This window comes from Venturia canescens, chromosome 5 (assembly GCF_019457755.1).
Source record: "Venturia canescens isolate UGA chromosome 5, ASM1945775v1, whole genome shotgun sequence".
Classification (NCBI taxonomy): domain Eukaryota; kingdom Metazoa; phylum Arthropoda; class Insecta; order Hymenoptera; family Ichneumonidae; genus Venturia; species Venturia canescens.
This window is the reverse complement of record NC_057425.1, coordinates 2,038,307-2,060,846: the sequence shown is the minus strand read 5'-3', so window position 1 is coordinate 2,060,846 and position 22,540 is coordinate 2,038,307. Positions and strand designations below refer to the sequence as shown.

At 36.6% G+C, this 22,540-nt stretch overlaps 5 protein-coding genes across 8 annotated transcripts; 2 read left to right on the top strand and 3 right to left on the bottom strand.

Moving 5' to 3' along the window:
- The first annotated feature begins 449 nt into the window (after positions 1–449).
- On the top strand, positions 450–4,462 carry LOC122411459 (nucleolar MIF4G domain-containing protein 1). Of its 2 annotated transcripts, XM_043420251.1 has the most exons (9): positions 450–638; positions 720–1,186; positions 1,427–2,127; positions 2,313–2,597; positions 2,676–2,863; positions 2,940–3,115; positions 3,199–3,554; positions 3,643–3,774; positions 3,913–4,462. In XM_043420251.1, exons 2-9 carry the CDS (start codon positions 775–777, stop codon positions 4,201–4,203), a joined length of 2,541 nt encoding a protein of 846 aa, XP_043276186.1. In that variant the 5' UTR covers positions 450–638; positions 720–774; the 3' UTR covers positions 4,204–4,462. The 2 variants fall into 2 exon arrangements, with proteins under 2 accessions (XP_043276186.1, XP_043276187.1); XM_043420252.1 differs by having other exon boundaries at positions 450–1,186.
- Positions 4,463–4,539: 77 nt separating this feature from the next.
- On the bottom strand, positions 4,540–8,963 carry LOC122411466 (invertebrate-type lysozyme 3-like). The gene is made up of 4 exons (XM_043420262.1): positions 8,809–8,963; positions 5,366–5,572; positions 5,212–5,285; positions 4,540–5,102 (listed from the first exon to the last, which is right to left on the bottom strand). The coding sequence occupies exons 1-4, from the start codon at positions 8,870–8,872 to the stop codon at positions 4,968–4,970; spliced, it is 480 nt and encodes a 159-aa protein (XP_043276197.1). The 5' UTR covers positions 8,873–8,963; the 3' UTR covers positions 4,540–4,967.
- Positions 8,964–10,888: 1,925 nt separating this feature from the next.
- Positions 10,889–12,741, bottom strand: eEF1beta (elongation factor 1-beta). The gene is made up of 3 exons (XM_043420261.1): positions 12,542–12,741; positions 11,186–11,604; positions 10,889–11,100 (listed from the first exon to the last, which is right to left on the bottom strand). Exons 1-3 carry the CDS (start codon positions 12,619–12,621, stop codon positions 10,946–10,948), a joined length of 654 nt encoding a protein of 217 aa, XP_043276196.1. The 5' UTR covers positions 12,622–12,741; the 3' UTR covers positions 10,889–10,945.
- Positions 12,742–13,405: 664 nt separating this feature from the next.
- Positions 13,406–21,023, top strand: ND-75 (NADH dehydrogenase (ubiquinone) 75 kDa subunit). 3 transcript variants are annotated; one of them, XM_043420260.1, is made up of 13 exons: positions 13,406–13,530; positions 13,849–14,016; positions 14,485–14,592; positions 14,762–15,127; positions 15,383–15,604; positions 15,677–15,812; positions 15,900–16,252; positions 16,634–16,819; positions 16,896–17,085; positions 17,225–17,400; positions 17,480–17,614; positions 17,816–17,989; positions 20,885–21,023. In XM_043420260.1, the coding sequence occupies exons 2-12, from the start codon at positions 13,852–13,854 to the stop codon at positions 17,966–17,968; spliced, it is 2,190 nt and encodes a 729-aa protein (XP_043276195.1). In that variant the 5' UTR covers positions 13,406–13,530; positions 13,849–13,851; the 3' UTR covers positions 17,969–17,989; positions 20,885–21,023. The 3 variants fall into 3 exon arrangements, with proteins under 3 accessions (XP_043276195.1, XP_043276192.1, XP_043276194.1); XM_043420257.1 differs by lacking the exon at positions 20,885–21,023 and having other exon boundaries at positions 17,816–18,307; XM_043420259.1 differs by lacking the exons at positions 13,406–13,530; positions 20,885–21,023 and adding an exon at positions 13,619–13,711 and having other exon boundaries at positions 17,816–18,307.
- Positions 18,237–22,524, bottom strand: p115 (General vesicular transport factor p115). The gene is made up of 11 exons (XM_043420253.1): positions 22,340–22,524; positions 21,831–22,059; positions 21,445–21,701; positions 21,164–21,365; positions 20,923–21,074; positions 20,385–20,748; positions 19,833–20,260; positions 19,526–19,706; positions 19,234–19,421; positions 18,769–19,140; positions 18,237–18,689 (listed from the first exon to the last, which is right to left on the bottom strand). The coding sequence occupies exons 1-11, from the start codon at positions 22,415–22,417 to the stop codon at positions 18,627–18,629; spliced, it is 2,514 nt and encodes an 837-aa protein (XP_043276188.1). The 5' UTR covers positions 22,418–22,524; the 3' UTR covers positions 18,237–18,626.
- Between the last annotated feature and the right edge of the window lie 16 nt (positions 22,525–22,540).

Here is a 22,540-nt window from a genome sequence, read left to right as displayed (position 1 = left end):
GCGCCACTTCTGAGTATATTCATATTCACGATTCGTCAATGTGGGTTTTACGTCTAACCGGTCTTTGAGGATAAACATAAAAATCAATACGTCCATTTTTTTCTAGTACATACTTTTTTAGCATCATCGAACTAAGCGTGTAAGGTAATGTGATAATTTCGGAAAAGAAATTCTGGGGAAATGCACAATCGGTTAGCATATAAAAAATACTGGATCCTATTTTGGCCATTTTTTACTGTTTGAACTGACGTTTTCATCCTCTTGATCGTACTATTGCAGAGAAATTGGACTTTGAAATAATAAATGGATTAGTGCCAACTATTTGGAACTCTAAGTCGAAATAAATATGAAAAATAAGCATTTTTCAGTTTCTCGAGTTTTTTACTTAAGCAAGTTGGAAAAAAATTCATCACGATTTTACGGATTTTACGTTTATTTTTGTTTCTTCCTGTCGTATTTTCATTTCGGTCAACAAAAAAAGAATTTAAACATTTGGAACTAGGCTCTGACGTTAGGTTAGGTTCTTGAGTCCTAGTGTTTTTTCGGCCACCACCCTACCCCGGGATATATAAGCATGTGTCAACAATTAATCCATGTGGTAGCGCAATTTTAAGGTTAAGTTTGCTTACGAATCGCATGTAAGTAACGGATTTCTCAATATTTTTCTCAAATATTTAAGCCAGTTTCTAATGCAAATTTATTTATTTCAAACAATTAAGTTCTACGACTCTATGACTGTCGCGTGAATCATCTATTATCATTGGATTTTCAAATATGAAAGTCAAAAGAAAACATGGAAAGAAAAAGCAGCCGGTTCAAAAAACGCGAAAGGAAATCCGCAAAGATAAAAGAAAACAAAAGAAAATCAATCGAGCAGCTTATCACGAACAGAAGAAAAAAGTTCCTGGAAAATTTGTTCTAAATCCAGATCGTGCCAAAACTCCGGATAAGACTGTTAACAAAGTTACGATTAAAGATGACAAGGATGAATTACAAAAAAAGCTTGACAGAGAGAAAAAGAAAGAAATTCAATTGGCAAAACAAATGGAAAGAAGACGAAAGAATCAGTTGAAAGAAGCTAATCAAACAGAGGACAAAATTATCAAACAATTGGAGAAACAACTTAAACTTGACAAACGAAAAAGCAAAACTACACCAAAATCTTTTGCTGCCGACGGCCTTGACTGTATCCTTTAAATACAAATGACATTAAAATGTTTATGAAGACTAGAAGAATTTTTCTTATCAATTTTTTACTTTGAACTTAAAAAATAAAGTCAACCATTGTATTCCAAAAATATTTATGTCCTCTGTACATGTAGTTTTTGTGTAGCTGATATTACATTAATAATATTTAGCTGGAACATCTACTTTTACTTATACATTTAGTTCCCAATTTTTGAAAATCGCCTTAACAGAGTAATAGATTTGCTTGACTTTTGTAACGATGAGAATCGAAAACTTGCGGTTGAAACAGAGAAGCAACTTTTGGGAGGCGATGCTGATTCGGACTTTGATGAAGACTTTGCAATGATCACAGGATCTAAAAGAGAAGAAAGAGACTCTGATGAAAATTCAGATGTTAGCGAATCAGAGAATGATGATTTCCTAGATGAGAATTCAAGCGGTGAAGAAGATATCGAAGAGCCTGAACAAAAAAAGTTGAAGAAATATGACAACAGTGAAATTATAAATGGCAAAAAAAAGTTGCCAAAAATGACCGAACAGATAAATGACGAATTGAGTGAAGAAGACGATGATTTGGAAGATAATTCATCGAATTTCAACAGTGAATGCGACGAAAATAATTCTGATATTCCCAAAGATGAGGAAATTGGTTCAGAAACTGAGGATATGAGCGAATCTGGAAATTTTTCAAAATGTCATAATGGAAAAAAAACGCATATCAATGAAGACGGCACATGGGAAGATATTTATGGTAGAAAGCGAGATAGAGATGGAAACATTTTGACCGCAAACGAAAATAAATACGTCCCTCCTGCTGCTCGTCTAAAACAGTTGGAAACAAATTCTATGCTCAGTGAAAAATTATCTCGCTTAAAAAAACAACTAAAAGGCCATTTAAACAGACTCGCCGAACATAATATGCACACTATTATAACCCAAGTAAGTAACTCTCAAATGAAAAGGTATAATTTTCACCGAATCTATGGAAACAAACTGTAACAGTTTTCAGACTTGTTCTATCCTGAAAATCATCTTGAAATAGAGAATTGTGAACAACGATACAGCTTCAATACTCACAGAAGATTGCTCGATGTTCCATTCCTTTTTCATTTTTATCTTTACAGATCGAAGATCTCTACATGTCGAACAGTCGAAACGATATGAACGAGATGATATCGAAACTGATGATGGAGTCGATCGTGTCTCCGGTAATGACACCGGACAGGCTCATTGCCGAGCATATGATGTTGATAGCGATATTGCACGCGAACGTTGGCACTGAAGTCGGCGCACACTTTTTACTGTCTCTCGTTCGAAAGTTCGACGAAATGATTAAAATTCCACAAGAAGTTGAGAACAAAGAGCTTGATAACATCATCTTAATGATTTCCCACTTATACAATTTCAAGGTGACCGATGTTTAGCGTCGATTTTATTGAAATCCAAGAAAAAACAGCAAACAATTAACACATTTTTTTGATACGCAGGTTTATGGGTCTCAATTACTCTACCAAATTTTGAACATTTTATCGGAAAAGTTTACAGAAAAAGAGATAGAATTAATTCTACTTATACTGAAAAGTGTTGGTTTTTTATTGCGGAAAGATGATCCAGTTGCCTTGAAAGAACTCATTCTTAAGCTGCAGCAAAAAGCTTCAAGCTCCAAGTCCGAAAAGTACGTAGATTGTTGAGAAAAACTCATTCAGCAATGATCCGTGTATGTATTCATATTAATATTTTTTTCATTGTAGCTCGCGTATAAAATTCATGCTCGATGTTGTATTGGCGATAAAAAATAATAATATGAGCAAAATTCCTCAATATGATCCAACTCACGTTGAACATTTGAAAAAAATTATGAAAACGTTTTTACGCAAGGGAAATGTGGTAACTCAATTCAATATATCTTTGGAGGATTTGTTGCAAGGTAAGAAACGCGATTCTCTTAGGTCACTCAATCGAAAAATAGGGGAAAAAATGTTGCTATAATTTTTTTTTATCTTCTGACAGTCGATGAAAGAGGAAAGTGGTGGATTGTTGGATCAGCCTGGACCGGCAACAACGATCTCACGAAACCACTCAAATCCACCGACAACAGTGGCAAACCTTTATTCAGTCAGAAAATTTTGGACCTTGCTCGTAAACAACGAATGAATACGGACACGCGTCGGAATATCTTTTGCATTCTCATGACTGCTGAGGATTATTTAGACGCGTTTGAAAAATTGCATCACTTAGGTCTCAAGGATCAACAAGCCCGGGAAATTATTTACGTTATCATGGATTGTTGTCTTCAAGAGAAAAAGTTCAATCCTTATTACGCTGTGTTGGCACAAAAATTCTGTGACTACGACAGAAAAAATCAGGTGAGTAAAAATTAATCTGTTTGTACGCAAAATTGAAAGAGCTACATTCGAGCACTTTTCATTATTTGTACGAATTTTTTGCTTTCAGATGACGTTACAGTACTCGATTTGGGATAAACTGAAAGAACTCCAAAATTACAATGAAAAACAGTTGAGCAATTTTGCAAAATTTTTGACTCATTTGTTCGTTGAAAAAGGACTTGCTTTGTCCGTTTTAAAGGTGAGTTGGATTTTCGTGAATTGATTGAACGAATAGGGTCCAAGGAGTTTGTAAATTATGAAAAATTTCAAATTGAAATCTTGCTACGTTCCAAAATTTCCACGATTTTACCAAAATTATTCTGTTTTTTCATTTCAGGTCGTCGAGTTCGGGCAATTGGATAAACAAACGATGCGGTTGTTGCGGCAAATTATTCTAGGAATATTACTTCACGATACCGAGGAAGCATGTTTGCACGTTTTCGAGAGAATATCGATATCACCTCAATTGAAAACATTCCGAGAGGGATTGAGATTATTCATAAATCATTTTCTCATTAAGAATGCGGAGTTGCGAACAATATCGGCGAAAGAGGTAGACAAATTGAAGAAACGTGGTGAATTGGTCGACAGAATATTGCTTTCCCTAGGTGGAAAAACAGTTTTTTAGTTTCACAACTTCGAACCCACTTCAAGCAACGAGGTAAGTTGCTTCGTCGTTGACCGTGCCCTCTACAGTCGATTTTTTCGAGTAAACTTTACAATGAGATCGAAAATGACTCTGAGCTTCGTTTTAGCGTAAAATGTTCTTCGCATACGTTAATAAGATTTCGTTACACACTTTTATTGGATTGTTCATACCAATCGTATTGGCCTATGAAAAACTGTATTCTTTCACCATTTACTGATATAAATACGAGAAAGAGCAACGAACCTTTGTTTTTTTGGGTTTAGAGTCAACGATACTTTATTTTATAATAGACCTAACTTATCAGAAATCGAGTAGTCGGATTTGAAAAATTTATTCGATTCTTACGTGCATTCTTGCACGAGACCACTTTCAAAGTGTATAATATTTCTGTAAATACATCTCCATATGATATTATTTTTACAAATTGTATCATTAAAAAAATAAAAGAATTATTATAGACTTATTTTATCAACGTCTTATGTGTATAAAAAGTGTTTATAAATGTAGTAAAACAAAGAGAATCGAAAGTATGAGGACGTACTGTCTAGCACAGCTTGTGCATTTCTGTTTGTCCGAAAAGTTTCAACAAAATTTCAAATGATTATCTAATGAAAAATGTTTATCTCGGTTCCGTTTTGCGTTTAAAGTAAAGCTTCGACGAACATTAAAAATCGAATATTAATAATGAAATGTTTCAGTTAAATGAGTTCCGTTCTCCTGTTCTGAATGATCAATTTGTCTGATTAGCCGAAAACCGCCATGCAGCTCCGGTAGACATTTTCGTATTTTGGATCCAACGGGGCGCTGCAACCGTAGCCTCCGAATCTATGAATTCGAACGTAATCGTCGCAGTTTATAACTCCGTCGCCGTTGCAATCCTGAAAAATAAAGGGGAAAATATGAGCGCCATTGACCGATTGCATGTCGAAAAGAAATTCGTTTCTGGAGTAACTTTCCCGGTTTGATATTTTTAATCGTTTATTTTACCTGAGCATATTTGTTCATGTATCCCTGAACAGCTCTAGAAGCACAAACCGCGTCATTCACGCAGCGTGTCCAAGCTGAAAATATGTTCGTAATGTTGAAACTGTCTCCGAATGAATTTTTATGAAATCATAGGAATTTTAATGTTTTTATTCACCGCCATCATTTGTAGGGGGCTCATTGTTCAGAGTAGGTTTTCCACTGTCTGCCCAGTAAGCCCAGGTTATCCGGAAAGGTCCGCAGACTTCACCCACGCAGCCGGAACTCGTGTCACAGTCCGAAGCAGCCTGGCAGATGCACCCGAAACACACTTGGTCAATATTCTGCTGGACCAGCGACGCGGCTCTTGTGTTTTCGTCCTCAGCTGTGGATTTCAAGAAAGTTTACCATCACTCAATCTCATTATTTTGATAAAAAAAAAAAAAAACAACTATCAATAAACTATTTCAATAAATGATTATTCGAGAAAAATCTTTTTGCAGTAGTGCGGTTTTCAAGTTCCTTACGACTTTTATTTAGAATGAACTTGAACAAATAAAAATAATAAAATGAAGAAACTGTTCTACGTGATTAGCTTATGAATAACATTGACATTGTAACACACTGTCTCATGATTCAAGATAGACGCGTGCACAAATTGTGAATTGCTATTTCAAAGCGTAATCAACATCCGTGTGAATCAATCAATACGTATGGAATGACAATTGCTCAATTCCAAACAGAATCATCGAATATTCGACAAAGTAAATGATGTTCGAAGTATTTTCGAAAATTCATTCATATTTCTATTCAAATATTTTTTAGAAAAGAATAACTTTTTAAATGAATTCTCCACTGTCTCATTGTCATTGTTTAATTGTTAAAATTTATAGATTATTTTTTCAGACGTTCGTTTTATTTGGGAGAACGAGGAAAATGCTTCTTCGGCTGAAAGATTACAATTTGCGTGTTCATCAAAGGGATACGAGCGATTGAAAATGGAAAAGATGGCCAAGTCTGGTAAAACTGGATTCCCTTGAGCTTGAGTTTGGATCTCAGGGATCCCTTGATGAGAGAACGTACGAAAATAGCTCGGGGCACCGTGCGGAAAACCGGATCCTCCGGCCGACTCAACAATCATCGAAACGAGCTGCCGGGGGGTGTTTTGCCACTTTCCCCAAAAATCTTTTTATTTTTTATCCGGCTGGTATTGTGCGCAGGATTTTTGTTGGGGTAAAATAAAATCAGGACATGCGGAATATGTGTCGTGGCTCGTAAATTCTGAGCTCAACACAGCCTTTTTCAGATGGAGAGAGTCTCAAACGCCCACGATACTGCCGCCTCGCGACCTTCGTGGATGCGTGCGTCAGCCAGAACCGCATCCTTGTGTCATGTGTATCGAACAATAGCCATGAATATTTTCATTCAATCGGAGTTTCAAAAAACTCTTCTCAACACCATTCTCCAATTATGGGATTACTCGCCAAATTGATTTTTATCTTTAGTCTATTCAACTCCCTGCTGAAATGTATTTCAGCAAACTCATTAGTCATCAATTTTTGCACTTTCCAATTCCTTATCTTGAGAACTTTGACTTCATTATTATTTTATCATCAAGATTTTTTGAGATTTTTCCACTGTTCATTTTATCCGTGAATGATTCTTTGGATCCTGAAACTCACGTTTCGAATTTTATCAATTTACATAAATATTACGGGATTTAATGCGAAAATATTGAATAACAAACAACATGAATATTTTCAGGGAATCAGCATTCATGAGGCCTTTCATCACTAATATCGATAAATCACTAATTCAGTGACCAATTTTCATTCTGGATTAAAATCCGGATATTTTGAAACATATCTTCGGTTCGATCATCTCGATTCACAGAAAGCTATGGATTTTCCTTTTCATTGACTGCGGAAAAGTTGATCGTGGAAGTGCAATAGCCACGAATATTCTTATTCAGTTGAAATTTTTATATTTCCGTCGACTAAATACGATTTTAAAAAGACTAGTCAGTACCTGAAATTATTCAAAATTCGTATGATCATGAGGTTCTTGTACAGTTATTTTCTTATTTCCTGGTTAACTGAGAATCGACGGTAAATGTGAAATTTCAGTCGTATCAGCCGGCTCGTTATTAAAATGCGTATTTTCGTAGTAAAAAATTTGCATATGAATTAAGGATAATCCATCGTCTGAAGATCGGGTCGATTGGATCAGCGTCGTCGTGAACGGACGAGCAAGGTCAACGAGTTCCTTGACCCCATCGATTACCAGTTACAGAAGCTTCAAAATCGTTGTAGTATGCTAATCTTTCGAGATTTTTCCTAACGTGTTCTCAGATTGTACAAATTCAGGTCCGCAATCGTGTGACAAGAAATCTCATAACTTTTTCATTTCCCACCAGCAAAATTCATTTTTCAATTTTCACTAATTATCATCGAATTTTACTCCCAAGTTCAAATATATTCTCTTGACAAGCATTCCTGAAAGAGTCACTTCAGTTGTTTGATAGAAATGCTGGGCTTCCACATTAGGAAGGAGCTCGAGGCCATCAAATTCGATGCGAAGCATTTGTAAAGTGAATTTCTAAGCAGTTTTTCAGTGATAGAAACAACACGGATGAACCCACCCACGGTTTTGCACAGTCTTCAATTTTTTAGTCAAAATCCATATTTTCATCGACTTTCTTTTCACTATAGAATTTATAATTTTAAATAATTTTTTAATCGTAGGAAAGGAAAAATTACCCAAAAAAGCTTGAAAGACATAAATACCAAAATCATAAAACACCTCGTGGAATGGGAACGAAAAAACGCGTGTAACAAAGTAACAAAAAAAATGAGTAATCACTCGATATTCGTTGCCATATATTTCCGTTCTATTTGCATAAAATTGCATGTTGCGTCTAGAATAAGGCAGGAGCTCAGAAATCTTTGTTAATAGGGTAATGATAGATATTTTTTTCACGTTTTTATGCGCTCGAAGCAATAAAAAATAGGCGGTTTGTAATGGATTCAGTGTGAATTCGTATAATGATATTTTTTCTTATATCATTTAGTCTCTCATCGCTGAAAGATCTCAAGAGAATGAAATAAAGTCAGCGTTGACAACGATGATGTAATGGAAATCTGTTCATAATTATCTCCGGGTATAATTGGGACTTTGGGATTTTACGCTTAGCTTTGATTGACCATTTAAAATAGATATGATGAAATTTTTTTTTTTATATGTATTTATGTTTCAAATTTCTACGTTATGAAATATCGTAACTCCACGCAATATCAATTGTTGTGCCAAAGGTCTCTACGCACATTTGAATTACGTTTTTGATAACGTATAATTTTATCTTCTCATTTTTTGTCCCAGATTTCATTTTTCACAACCTCGATGCACCTCGACGATAAATCGTTTCGTTCCTCAAGCGAATAAACGACTAGAATAAATAATTCGTACAAAATCCTTCGAACAAAAGGCTTCGATAAATTAATCGCTTTTGCAGTCATTTTCATCGTGGAAATATAAAAAAAAAATGTAACGTTTTTTCTCCATTGATCAACGTTGCAGATTCGGAAGAAATATTTGAAAGAAAAAATGATTGATTTTGCTCACCTCTGGTCCAGGACACCGACAAGCAAACTACGAGAAAGACGAATTGCACACTATTCACTGCCATTTCGGTGTTTTAAAATAAAAACGAAATAAGAAATCACGTTTGTCACCGGCTCCTACTTTTACAACACTGTCCACTTGGACTTGGCTGTGTCTCGCTTTATATACGACACATACGAGTAAATATCCAGCGCTGGTCACGAGTGGGGAATCCAAGAACACGCTTGGACAATTACTTCTGGGGGGGAAGTCTCCGGAATTCGATACGAATAAAAAACAAAACAAAAACGATCAACGAATAATTTAAGTTTTTTGAGGATAGAAGCGACTCACTTTTCCACCGTCACAATAATTTAAGAACCATTCGAATAATCAAAGACTGCAGGGATTCATTCTTCACGAAGTTTTTGTTAATCCAATTGTCAGTTTTACGAGAGGCAACAAATGTGGATTCGAACGATCATCGGCCATCATTATTTTTAGATTTTCGATCAACGAAAAACAAATATGGAATTTAACCATCTAAGAGAATTCAACAAATCAAATTCGAACTTTCTTGTTTTTTAATATTTAGCTTCACTTACTCGGATTTCTTGTCATTTATATATTTCGGTAGCGAACCAGTATTTCTATAGTTCAAAAAGTCCGCGCGTGTTCGACGATTCACGAAGGTACTCCAGAATCACTATTTCTCTATTCACCACACAAGACTCCTTGAGGTGAGAAAAAATGTTTGAAATGATGAGCGCGATAAAGCGTTTCTGCAAATTAGCTGCTAATTGCCGTTTCACATAAACCTGGGACAAATTATTTACGATATGATCGTCCATTCATTGTGTTGAATAAGAAACTGTTTTATTTCCAGTAAACACTGTTTAGTCAAATCTCTTTCAGGATGTTAAGTAGAAAGAATTAACAAAAATTCAACGTCACTGGAATTTCCAGAGAACAATTAAACAGATTTTTTATCACACACAATTGGAGCTGCTTTTTCACGTCAAAGGCAACAGCTTCGCATAAACTCATTGGCGATGATGATAATTATTCAGAATTTATACGAGACTTTAACGAGATCGCCTGACTTTGAAAATAGCACAATTTCTTAAGTATTTTAAATCAAAGACACAGGAATTTCCAGAAACTATATGCGTGCATGGAAAATCGACAACCCGATGCAGTAAATCTCAACTCAACAACGCAACTATCACGAATCGGATTCTTACTAAACATTCGTGATTCACTGAATTACTAATTATTCAAACTTTGATTAAAATCTCAAACACCCGTTGCGCAATGCGTCATTAGAATTAAAAATATTTTTTTTCCATACTCCTTCAAACTAACACCGTTTCTAAGCCGTTATAATATAACGATAAAAAGGAAAGCTCTTCGAACGCTAATTTTACCGGAATTTTACCGGAAAGTTGGCAACATTCGTCAAAATAAGAAAAAATTTAACGAATCATACCAATTTTTTCAGTTATTTTTTCTCTTACAAGACGTTTGTCCATAAATGCAAATAAATTCTCAACTTATCATTGACCTTAATTATCCAAATATCGAAAGTAAGTGTTCGCATACAATAGGGTACGAAAGAACCGAAAAATCATTGCATTTTGAGCTCTCATTGACAAACCGCTATTTCTACGGAGTCTTGGAGGAGGCTGTGCCAAAATTGGCTTCGAACTCGACGATCGGAAGTAAAGGAGAGAATTCTGCTGAACTATCACCAATTCGGGCAATCGATAAAATAAAAAAACTCTGCTCTGTTGCTTAAAATGGAAAACTGTCGCAGCCAGAAACACAGTACATTTTTGTACTCTCGGTACGAAATTCCAGTTCATACATTTATGTTGCACCTGTGATTCCTCGAACATAGAAATGATTCAACTTTCATTGAACACCTACAGTTGATTCGAAAGACCTTGCGCGACACAATTTCTCTTTCCCATTCAATCAAGCAACGAAATATAAAATCTGCTTTTAATCGCAACAAATCACGGATTTTTCAGAATTTCTAACATGAGCGATAATGGAAATAATCATAATGATAATAATAATAATAATAATGAAGAAAACATTAGCGTTACAAACAATTTATATTTATTAATTCGATAGTAAAAGACGAGAGACTTATTTAAATCTTGTTGAAGGCTGCGATGTCAACCGACTGTACGAGATCCTCGAAATCTTGGATCTTCTCAGTCAGTAAATCTACGGAAACTTTGTCATCTTCGACCACACACATTATCTGCAGTTTGTTGATTCCATAACCGACGGGTACGAGTTTTGCTAAAAAAGTGAAAAGAAAATAATTGGAAATGTATCGAATGATCTTGAATTTAAATAATTAAGAGTTTAAAAAAAAAGTTCTTACAAGCTCCCCAAACCAGACCATCCATGACGATCGATCTGACAGCTGTTTCCATTTCTCCCATGTCTGTTTCGTCGTCCCATGGCTTGACATCAATGACGATGCTGGATTTAGCTATAAGAGTTGGTTTCTTAGATTTTTTCTCAGCATACGCTTTTAGTCTTTCTTCTCGGATTTTTGCTGCTTCCGCATCTTCCTCTTCGTCCGATCCAAACAGATCGACGTCATCTTCCTCCTCAGCTTTTGTAGTAGCTGCAGCTTTGCTGGCTGTGAATATAGCAGGGGCTTTCTTCTCACCGGGCAACTTTTTCAGATCGTGCGACTTGATGTGATTGTACCATCTGAGCACATGAGCGTTAGCTGCAGTTGGCGCCTTTCCAAGAGCTTCGAAAACTGCAACATCGGCTTGAGAAGCTTGGTATCTGTAATCGAATTATTAATCGAACTAAATATAAGAAATTCGTGGTTTATCAACATCTGAAGTGCAAAATGATTAAAGGAGTTGTGTATACTCGCGCCGCAATTGAAAGTTTTAATCAAATTTCCAACTACAATACGATAGTTTGCTCAATTTTCAGTTTGCTGAGTTGATGGGTTAAGATCGAATCTTCGGAATAACAATAAATCATTAGAATGACAAAGTCTAATAAAAACTGCAAAGTCTCTAAAATTAACACTAAGATATTTGTTAACCTATAATGGAAGATTCAAGAATGTAGAAAACTCTTCATCAACCATTTTGAAACATTGATATTTTGTTTATCAAGCTGTAAGAGTGGAAAAACCTTGAAATGACATTTGGAAACAAGTATCGATTTTATTCGACGGTTTACAGATATTTCGACTTCAATATGTATGTTCAGTTGAAAAAACAATCAACTCCTTGAATTAAATTCATAAAAAACATGATCAAAACCTGAAAATAAAACGTCAAAATAAATAAGCAAGTTTTTATACAAACGTGAAACATCACGATTTATTATTTCAAGGGTTTAATAACCTACCTCAGGATCGAAAAAGAGCAAAAAATCGGAGTATTCAAAAATAGACGTTACAAGGGAGGGGGTAGAAGTTGGTTTGGATACCTTTTTGGCATACTGGAAAACCAAAGAAAATGTGTTTTACAAAAATTACGAGTATTTCCAATATTTTTTTCTCAGATCAATAATGAACTACTTCTTCATCGAATATGAGGATTATTAGGGGTTCGAGTGAAGGGGAAAAGGTGAAAACTGAAAGATATGAAAGATTTTCAAGAAAAATGTACCGCAGGGGTGAGGGGATCGTTCAAGTCCAAGATGCCGACAAGTGGAGCACGTGTGGCACAATAATCTCTTTTAACAGAAAAGTAAAGCTCACCCCTCGATATAACTTCTGTCGGCGAGATAAGCGTTAAGATCCTTGACGCCTTTTTCAGTTTTGAGATCACCGACTGCCATTTTTATGTTTTGTTCAATCGAGTAAATATGTACGGCACTCTGGATCCTACGCTACAGCCTGCTTGTCGTCTTACCGGAAGAGAGGGATATATTCACACCAAAAATCACTGTATAACGTCACCTACGTTACACGCACACAACACACACTCGTCTTGTAAAACGTGACGTTGTTCCGGTAGTCGAAAGTTTTGCCTGCATTAAAGTCGCGTTTTCATGAAAACTGCAACATTTTTTTATGCTACAAACCCTACAAACAAACGCAACAACAATACGGTAACCTTTGTAATATTTACGTATTTCCTATATATCTTTGAAAATGCCTGATACAGTGTATATGAAGGTTTTTTGAATTCTTCAAAAAAATTTTCTTAATGATCTTTATAATAATTGTTACATACAAAAAATAAATAATTATTGTATTCATCTATATTCGTAATTACATGATAAAGCCACGTCCATATTTAGCGATGGAAAATGCAGTGGCGGAGAAAGTTTTGAAAGTATAAAAATTACAGCTGTTCTCATGAAAATATTTTTCCGGTTTTAAATCCTCAATACCAATTGAGACAATGAGAACTTGTTAATTAATATTTATTCTGATCGCTGATATTCACCAAGTGCCAAAATTCCAAAATCTGATAAAATAAGAAATGTTTTATATAAATGCTTGGCGATATACTTGGAAATCAAAGAACGGTACACCTATTGTTGGTTTAAACTTATATTTATAAACAATTAATACCGGTTGCAAGTAATTTTGTGACAGTTGTATGTTTCTTCCCAGAAGACATTTGAGAAGAAAAGAGGTCGGCTGACGGAGAGGAGTGGGAGGTGAGGGTTAATCAGACACATCAGACAGACCCGACATCTAGTAGGGGTCTGCAGTTTTCGGTTTTCAGAAGGGTTTTGGTAAATTGATTTTTTTTTGCATTAAAATGTACTTTTTTATGTTGTAACGTGAATAACTAGCGAATCTTATCGAATCAGTGTTTTCTAGATGAGGTCGTTTATCACTGAAAATTTATAATTTATCCCAATGTTCCGTGCTTGTCGCAAAACCCGCATTCCAAATTACGACGTTCCTGGTTAGGTTAGCACAACCTGTCCTTTTTTTCTTTCGCTTCGTCGCAGTTGTTTATTATATAACGAAAAAAAACACATTGTAGAATAAAATAAAAAATCAAAAAACAACACTCAGCAGGGAGTGACGTTGTGTTGATTCCACAGAAAATGTTGAGACTTCCTCTGGTTAGGGCCACTGGCCTGTCCACTGGGAGAATAGCAACAGCGGGCCTTCATACAACCACAACACGACCTCAGGCTCCCCAGGATTTGGTCGAACTCTTCATCGATGACAAACCTGTTCAAGTGCCACCTGGCACAACAGTTCTCCAGGTTAACATCAATTTCATTACTCCAATTCTAACATATTTCATTGCATATTTCTGTGCATTTTTCAATTAGGTACTGCATTTCATTTCTATTTTTTATTATTTGTTGCCTATTTTTTTAATGACATCATAGTTAATTGATTTTTAGACTTTTTCTTTCATGACAGCTTCAGTTTCAACAATACTGAGAAATATAACTTTGGAATATACAAACCTTAGGAAAATTACACCTAGGAATTAGATAATTTGAATGAAAAACTATGAAAACAAAAAATTTGAATGCTTAAAAATCTTAGATATTAAGAAGCATACAAAGTATTTAATGCTGTACTTTAGTAAATCAAACTTCAATATCATGAAACTTTATTACATTGGCTCCCTGGATGAAACTAATGGTTATGACAGCCCTGAAGCTAGAAAAAATACAGTCATGAAAACTCATTAACCAAACTTTGCTCTCCAAATGTTCTAGGCTGCTGCCAAGCTGGGTATAGAAATTCCCAGATTCTGCTATCACGAACGTTTGGCTGTTGCTGGAAATTGCAGAATGTGTCTTGTAGAAATTGAAAAACAACTCAAGGTAAACCCCAAAGTATTTTCCATTCTTGCCAGGTTTGGTATAGTAAAATTCAGCAATCAAAACGAGAATTTGTTGCACAAATTTGAAAAGTTTATTGGATCTAAACAATTTAATTGAAAAAAGTGGCTATAAAAACGTATTTTTATTCACCATGATCGAAATTTTTCAGCCAGTTGCTGCTTGCGCTATGCCTGTGATGAAAGGATGGAGAGTGAAAACCAATTCCGATCTAACCCGCAAGGCCCGTGAGGGTGTCATGGAATTCTTGTTGGTTAATCATCCCCTAGATTGTCCTATTTGCGATCAGGGTGGTGAGTGTGATCTGCAAGATCAAAGTATGGCTTTTGGTAACGACAGGAGTCGTTTTGTCGATATACAATTCACGGGAAAACGCGCCGTTGAGGACAAAGATATCGGACCTCTCGTCAAAACCACGATGACGCGATGCATTCATTGCACTCGTTGCATCAGATTCGCTTCGGAAATTGCTGGAATCGATGATCTGGGAACTACGGGCCGAGGAAATGATATGCAGGTATATCAAAAATTTTATCTCGGATAAGCACTTTTTTCAATCAACTGAAACTTTCCCTCCAATTACGTTCGTTCAAGTTCCTAAAATCACTTTTAACTATCAATGGAGAATTCGTCACCTAAATTCAAAATAACTCAACCAAAACAACATTCGAATTGTTGTGCAAATTAAGAAATGATTCTTCATCGATTTCTCAACTCACTCTTGACTTTTGAATTCTCACAAGCAGAAAGAATTATGATTGTTTCAATTCAGGTTGGAACGTACGTTGAAAAAATGTTCCTGTCCGAACTCTCGGGCAACATAATCGACCTTTGTCCCGTGGGTGCACTTACGAGCAAACCCTATGCATTCGTGGCTCGACCTTGGGAGACGAGACGAACGGACAGTATCGACGTATTGGATGCTGTAGGTAGCAACATTGTCGTGTCTAGCCGAACGGGTGAAGTGCTGAGGATACTTCCGAGAGTGAATGAAGTAAGTTTGAAAGAAATCCTAAACACTGTAGCACGCAATTAGCTCCAACATTGATGAGAAATTATGTATCAGGAAGTGAACGAAGAATGGCTCTCCGACAAAGCTCGATTCGCTTACGATGGTCTCAAGCGCCAACGACTCATAACACCTATGGTCAAAATTGACGGCAAATTGCAAAACGTAGAATGGGAGGACGCTCTTATAACTGGTACGGAAATATCCGAATTTGAAGGATCCGAGGATTGAGGGATTATACATGAAATCAATGAAATTTTATAACGTTTCACTTTCGTAGCTGCGAAATCGTTGCAAGACGTTCCATCGAACAAATGTGCCGCTATTGCCGGGAAGCTCGTCGACGCTGAAGCACTCATAGTGATGAAAGACTTTTTGAATAAACTTGGCGGTGAGACACTCGCTACGGAACAGAGCTTCCCGAAAGACGGTGCTGGCATTGATCTTCGAAGCAATTATCTGCTCAACAACAAAATCATTAATATCGAGGAAGCGGATGCGGTCGTATTGATCGGTACGAATCCAAGGTTCGAAGCACCATTGGTTAATACGCGTCTCAGGAAAGGATACCTGCACGGGGAACAAACGATTGGTCTTATCGGACCGAAAGTTGATTTGACGTACGAGTACGAAGTGAGTTTTTTCGTTCAGGAAATCCTTTGAACGAAACGTGGAAAACTTGATCGTAAATTAAAAGATGAGGCGCAATAATTGCTGTTCGCTTGCATTCTGAGAAATGAGACTGTTTTTATTGACTATTAATAGAATAGAATCGAATCGAAGCAATCGCAATCGACGTAGTTGTCGATATTCTGAGAGCTGCCAATTTTTGTGGTTCTGATGAAACGATTAAATATGCGTTTATTATTAATCGGTAGCACTCGACACGAGTACGCAATGCTGCCAAACTTCCGTCGAAAGTTTCAGCGCAAATCATGCTCATGAAAAGTTGAACATTATTTCATAAGCTTTTTCTCATATGGTTGTAATAATTTCACTGAAATCTTCTACCAGCACCTGGGTGAATCAGCGGACCTCATATCAAAGCTTCAAAGCGGCAACCATCCATTCTGCGAGACCCTCAAAAATGCGAAAAAGCCATTAGTGATACTTGGCGCTGAGCAACTGGTGCGAAAAGATGGAGCCAAGATCCTCGCAGAGACCCAAAAATTGGCCAAATCTTTGGGGGAGAACGCGAAAGTATGACAGGCTTGACGTAATCATTGACTGTGCACGAAACGCAAATGTGTTCTCTTTCTCACTGGAGTAATTTCAGGCCCCTGCTGAATGGAAAACTTTGAATATTCTCCATACGAACGCGTCGCAAGTTGGTGCACTGGATCTTGGTTATGGCTCGACCGTGGAAGAAGTCAAACAACAACAACCCAAAATTCTTTTCCTCCTTGGTGCTGACGACGCTAATTTGAAGAGAGAAGATTTCCCCAACACATTCATCATTTATATTGGTAATCAATTGGAAAACCTGTGAGAGTACTTTTCAAATTCAGTTTGCTGTCGCGATAGAATCGACTCAAGATATTCGGTCTCATTTTTTCGTCTTTGTTCTCACATTACCGTAATGAAAAATGTATTTTTCGAATGTAGGAAGTCACGGTGATCAAGGTGCATCGATCGCCGATGTAGTTTTAGCTGGAGCAGCGTATACGGAAAAGACTGGAAGCTACGTCAACACTGAAGGTCGCGCTCAACAAACGGGCGCGGCGATTACGCCACCGGGACTAGCTCGACCGGATTGGAAAATTCTTAGAGCCCTCGCAGAGGTACGATTTTCGTCGCATCAAATTTTTGCCCATTTCATTCAAATTCTTCAACGATGAAAATAAGTTCATCTCTTTACAGATCGCCGGTGTGTTTTTGCCCTACGATACGATAAGCGAGGTCCGGGCCCGATTGGAAGAAGTCGCTCCTCATCTCGTCAGATACGGTGACGTTGAACCGGCTAATTTCTTCGCTCAAGCTCTTGAGCTGTCTAAGGTACGAATGAAGAAATTATCAAAAGATTGTTTCATTCTCAAGCCAGTTTTCGTTTTTTTCCGCCATTTTCGTTTCACTCAACAAAGAAAAAAAATCTTTTTCAATTTTTCTATGACAAAGCTACAAACTTATAAAACGGAAATTTGGAACTTGATGCCATTAATGTTTGAGACTAATTCATTGATTTTTTCTCGGTTTTAGCAAACCGGAAGCTCATTCCTCCCCGATCCAGTGGATGTGAAACAAAAGTCACTGGATCAATTTTTCATGACGGATGTAGTGTCGCGAGCGTCTTCAACGATGGCGAAATGCGTACAAGCCGTAATGAAGCAGCGACAACAAGCCCAACCATAGGATCCATCAAGTCGCATATAAGTATGATATCGTGTAAATAGTTAGGATTCTGTTATGATAATATCACTGATTTATAAAATGTCTTTTTATTGTTGATGGAAAATGAATTTCAGAACGAACGTAAATAAAAGAAAGAAACAAAAACCCGATCGTTACGCAAGACTTTCAAAATGTATTGATAACTGTATGTAAGCCAAGGAAAAACAGTAATAAAATTGTAACAGAATTCTATGTCGCGTATCTTACTAGTTGAATGAATCGTGTGAAATAGTATGTGATAGTTGTATAAGTTATTTAACAATAAAAATAAAAATCACTCCACAGAGTGTACACGGAGAATTTGGGAAAAACGTCACTTTTGCGCTTCTTAAAATCTTCGGGTACTTTCACCAAGTGAACATTCCAATCAATCGTTTTTCTTTGTGCTTTCATTATTTGTGCATAACGATAATATTCACTGATTTTCTATATATATATATATTTATAATTGCATTGTCCCAGCAATAGGAATGTCGTCATGAAAATAATGACGTTTTATGTAGGGTCCTAAAAATTATTCGACTCATCAATTCGTCTACTGTATCGTACAAAAATTCAGTTTGGAAACATGGCGGCTTCAAGTTTATTTTTTCGATTGCAACTGGAGTAATTCACTCTATTATGGTGGAGAATATTCGGGATCGTCGGTTTCGAGATCACCCGAACTTTCGTCCGATTCGACCTGAGGAAAAAATGTTTGTACTTGAAACGATGCATTCGATGAAAAAATGTAAAAAACTTTGAAAACTTCGTTCGCATACCTTAACTCCTAGAGCTTCGAGCTTCTCTTTATAAATCGTAATCTTGCTGTCTTGATCTGCCATTAGTTCTAACAAATCTTCCTGGTCTTTTCTCAATCTCTCAAGCTCTTCGACTTTCTCCTGCAATTGGTTCTTCAGCTCAGCTGAATCACTTGTTTTTCTTTCATGTTCCTGATTCTTCAACTCACTCGCTGCCAATCGATTCTCCAAATCTTTCACGGTATTTCTTAATTTCTCTAATTCTTCGCTCGTCGCGTCAACATTGTTAACCACCGCAGGTTTCTCCGCCGACAAATTTGTTTGAGCTGCGCGTAATACTAGATTCTGATCCTTCAAGTGGCTTACAGTCGTTTGAAGTTCATGTAATTGAGCCTTGAAACGAAATGACAATTAAAACACATGTGAAAGGCTGTGTTAATAGTGGATTTACAATGAAATAAAAAGTAATTGTTTTCAATCATTTACCTCCAAATCTCTTTTTTCTCGCGTAAGAACTTGATTGGCTTCACTGATTTTTTGTATCTGTACATCCTGTTCTCTTATCAGATCTTTGTATTGAGCAACTAAAACTGAACTCGTAGGATTCATGGAATTCGCCTGATCTTTTACAGATTGTGGGCTGCTTCGTTTTAGCACTGATTCGAGTATCGTACCTGAGTCAAATGTATTTATTATTTCATTTGAACTCTCGAAATTCGATAACATTGATTAGGATAGTCAGCCAGCTATTTTCTCAGCCTTGCTTTAAAAATTTTACCTTCGAGAGTTTTTAGTAGTCTGCAAAATTCATGATCCAAGAGAAGATCACCCGGATTTTTGGCAGAAGGCTGTGGATGTTTGAGTGTCCTCGAATATATTTCATGCCTTGCTATGCCGCCTATGGCATTCTGAAACCTTTCTAATCCGATGCGATTTTCCAGCAAGTCACGCAAATGGTCCTAAGAAAAAAAGTTCGACAGATTTTTAAGCATGTCGTTCATTGGAAATTGATAGGTTCAAAATCTTCATGTCGAATCTGATTTTCGCGTCTGTGAGGAGTGAAAATAAATATGGTGAAAACGCACCTTCGTATAATTTGGTACATCGTCGTCGTTGAAATGAATGCACAATCCTATCAAAAAGGCACACATGCTTTGTAGCAAAATTTCTTGTAGTTCTTCGCTATTTTCGTTGGAAGATAAAAGCGCCGTTAAATACGCAACGGAGGAGTCTATAGCAAGAAAAGCCTTAACGGCTGCGGGACAGAATGAAGTCCATCGACAGAGTAAAATTAACAAGCCCAATTTGCACTGGGGCTTGTTACCCTGCTGCAACAACATGACGCATTGTTGCAAAAGTGTCACTGGTGGTTTCCCGATATTCGTAGCTAAAAGTACTCTCAAAAGTTGCTCTTTTTGAGTCATATTGTCAATGAGTGCGTGCGACAAGGCTACTGCTGAAAACCAGTTGGACAATGGATCTGGCGAGAAAAGACCACCACACAATAATTGCCCTGCAACAAACAATTAAAAAAAGAAATTTCTTTTAATTTTCCAGTTCGTTTTCATACTAGGCAAGATTTAATGAAGATGCAATTCATGAAAACAATGAAAGTATAATCACGTCGATTTTTGTACCTGTAGTTAAAGTTGGAGTTTCGTTGCCCTGAGGCAATAAGGTTTGGACCAGTTGCGATTGCCCCACTTCGTTCTTATACAAAAAACATTGGAAGCAATAAAGCACGGCACATCTCAGTAGAAACGGTTGTTTCTCATTCACCATTGACATCAATAATACTACGATAACCGGTCGCGGAGGACTGCTCGGTGCCAAAACGTTTGCAAGAAATTCTTGATTCGTCGTATTTCCTCTTATTACTTCTGCAACAGCGCTTATAGTTTCGGTTAATACGTCCGCTGGCACGCCACTTGCCATTAGAATGTCGCAAAGAGACTGTAGAAGTCCACATGCTCGCATTGTTCGTTGGCACGCAGCTATGGCCTTCGAAAAAAATAAAATTCATTTTGAAATATAACTCGAACATTTAATTTTTCAAAAATCCAACATTTTTTGATTTCTTAATTTTGGTAAATGACAAAAAGTTTTCAGCTGCTGATTGAGAATTTTCATTTTCCAGATGAAAAAATTCATTAAAAATATTCGAAAAATATTGACCTGGGCTGGGGCACTTGGTGCAACGAGGGCTCGTATTACTTGAACCATGCAGTGTACATTGGAAACCTTCTGCGGACTCCAACCACCCAAAGGACTTTCATCGATGTCCGTAGGTATTTGAAACATGGGAGTCAGCCGTTGAATGTAACTGCCTGACAATCACATTGATCGATTGTTTTATTTATTGTATAATCAATGTGCAAAAAACTAAGTGAAAGAAAAGAAAAATGTACAATGTTACCTTCTTGGAAAAAATTTTGATTACTTATGTTGCCCCTAAGTAAATTCAACATGAGAAGTAAACAATCTTCAACGATAATTCCACCCTCGGTTCCTCCTTCTTGTGTTATAACGTCGAATATTCTGTCAAAAGCATTTTCGAATGCAACGATTTTCTGAATATTTGCGTTTCCCTTGGTCAATTGGATCAGTAGTAGTAAAGCCTGTCAATTTTTTATTATTTTACATTAGTTACTATTTCTATAGTTACAATAAAAGTATCAAAAATAAGATTAAGCGTACATCATTTCTAATGACTTCTCTACTGTCGCTCAAAAGGTCCATCAGTTTGGAAACTCCCATAGGGCTGACCAGGATTATTTCTTGGATATCTTTGGGTCTGTTAGCAAGTAAATTTGATAATAATTTAAGCGCTGGCCAGCGAACTCTGAAGTCAAATTCCTCCAGGGAAGCCAACACCAAGCCAACACTGTCTTGTTGTTTGATGAATATCTCGGTGAATTGTTCTCCAATGACGCTTTTTGAGCCATGTTTATCAACTGAGGACATCATTTTTATGTGATGAGTTTGAATATTTATACAATGAATTAAAACAATGTCCCTTGTACTTTTTATTGAAAAATTGAAAAATATCAATAAATGGACCAATACTTAGGTGATCTGCTTACCTTCTTCGTCAAAAGTCTCAGGACTAGTTATATTGCATAATGTGTCGAGGGCCAAACCAACGATTTCACAGTCCGTGCTATCCATTACTAGAACTTGTCGAAATGTATCCATGCCTTGAGCACCAACTTCAATGCGATAAGTTCTCGACAAAGCTTTGAGAGTTCTGCAAGCGTCTCTTCTGTCATCCAATAAACTCGAAGACTGTAGCCGGTCAACCAATCTTTCAACCTGGAAAATTTGAAAAAAATCATGAATAAAATGAACATTTCAAAAATTCGTCCAAAAATGATAACCAAAGTTCTATTGTTGCTAAATGTCAATGCAATCGAATGAAAATTCCACAACAATTGCTACATTTTCTTGTACAGAAGAATTGGGATTTTCGAATTGGTGCTGAATTCGAATGAAAATTATATCAAAACCGGGTGACGTATAGATGTGTATTTAACATCGAACTTTGACAGGTTGGCATTTTTTTCTCATGCAGTTATGCATAAAAATATATTACGGTGTCAGCGCCGGACGGCTGAGTTCCTGGATCCGGAGCACCGAGAACGGATTTTATACTACTTTTGAAATATTCCATTGTTTAAATTTGTCAATATGTTATTTTTTTACGAATAAAATCTACACGTCACACGAACGAAGCATTTTTCACTGAGCTTCAGTGCGAGCAAGAAATTTTGCCTAGGGATTTTCCTACTTCTTC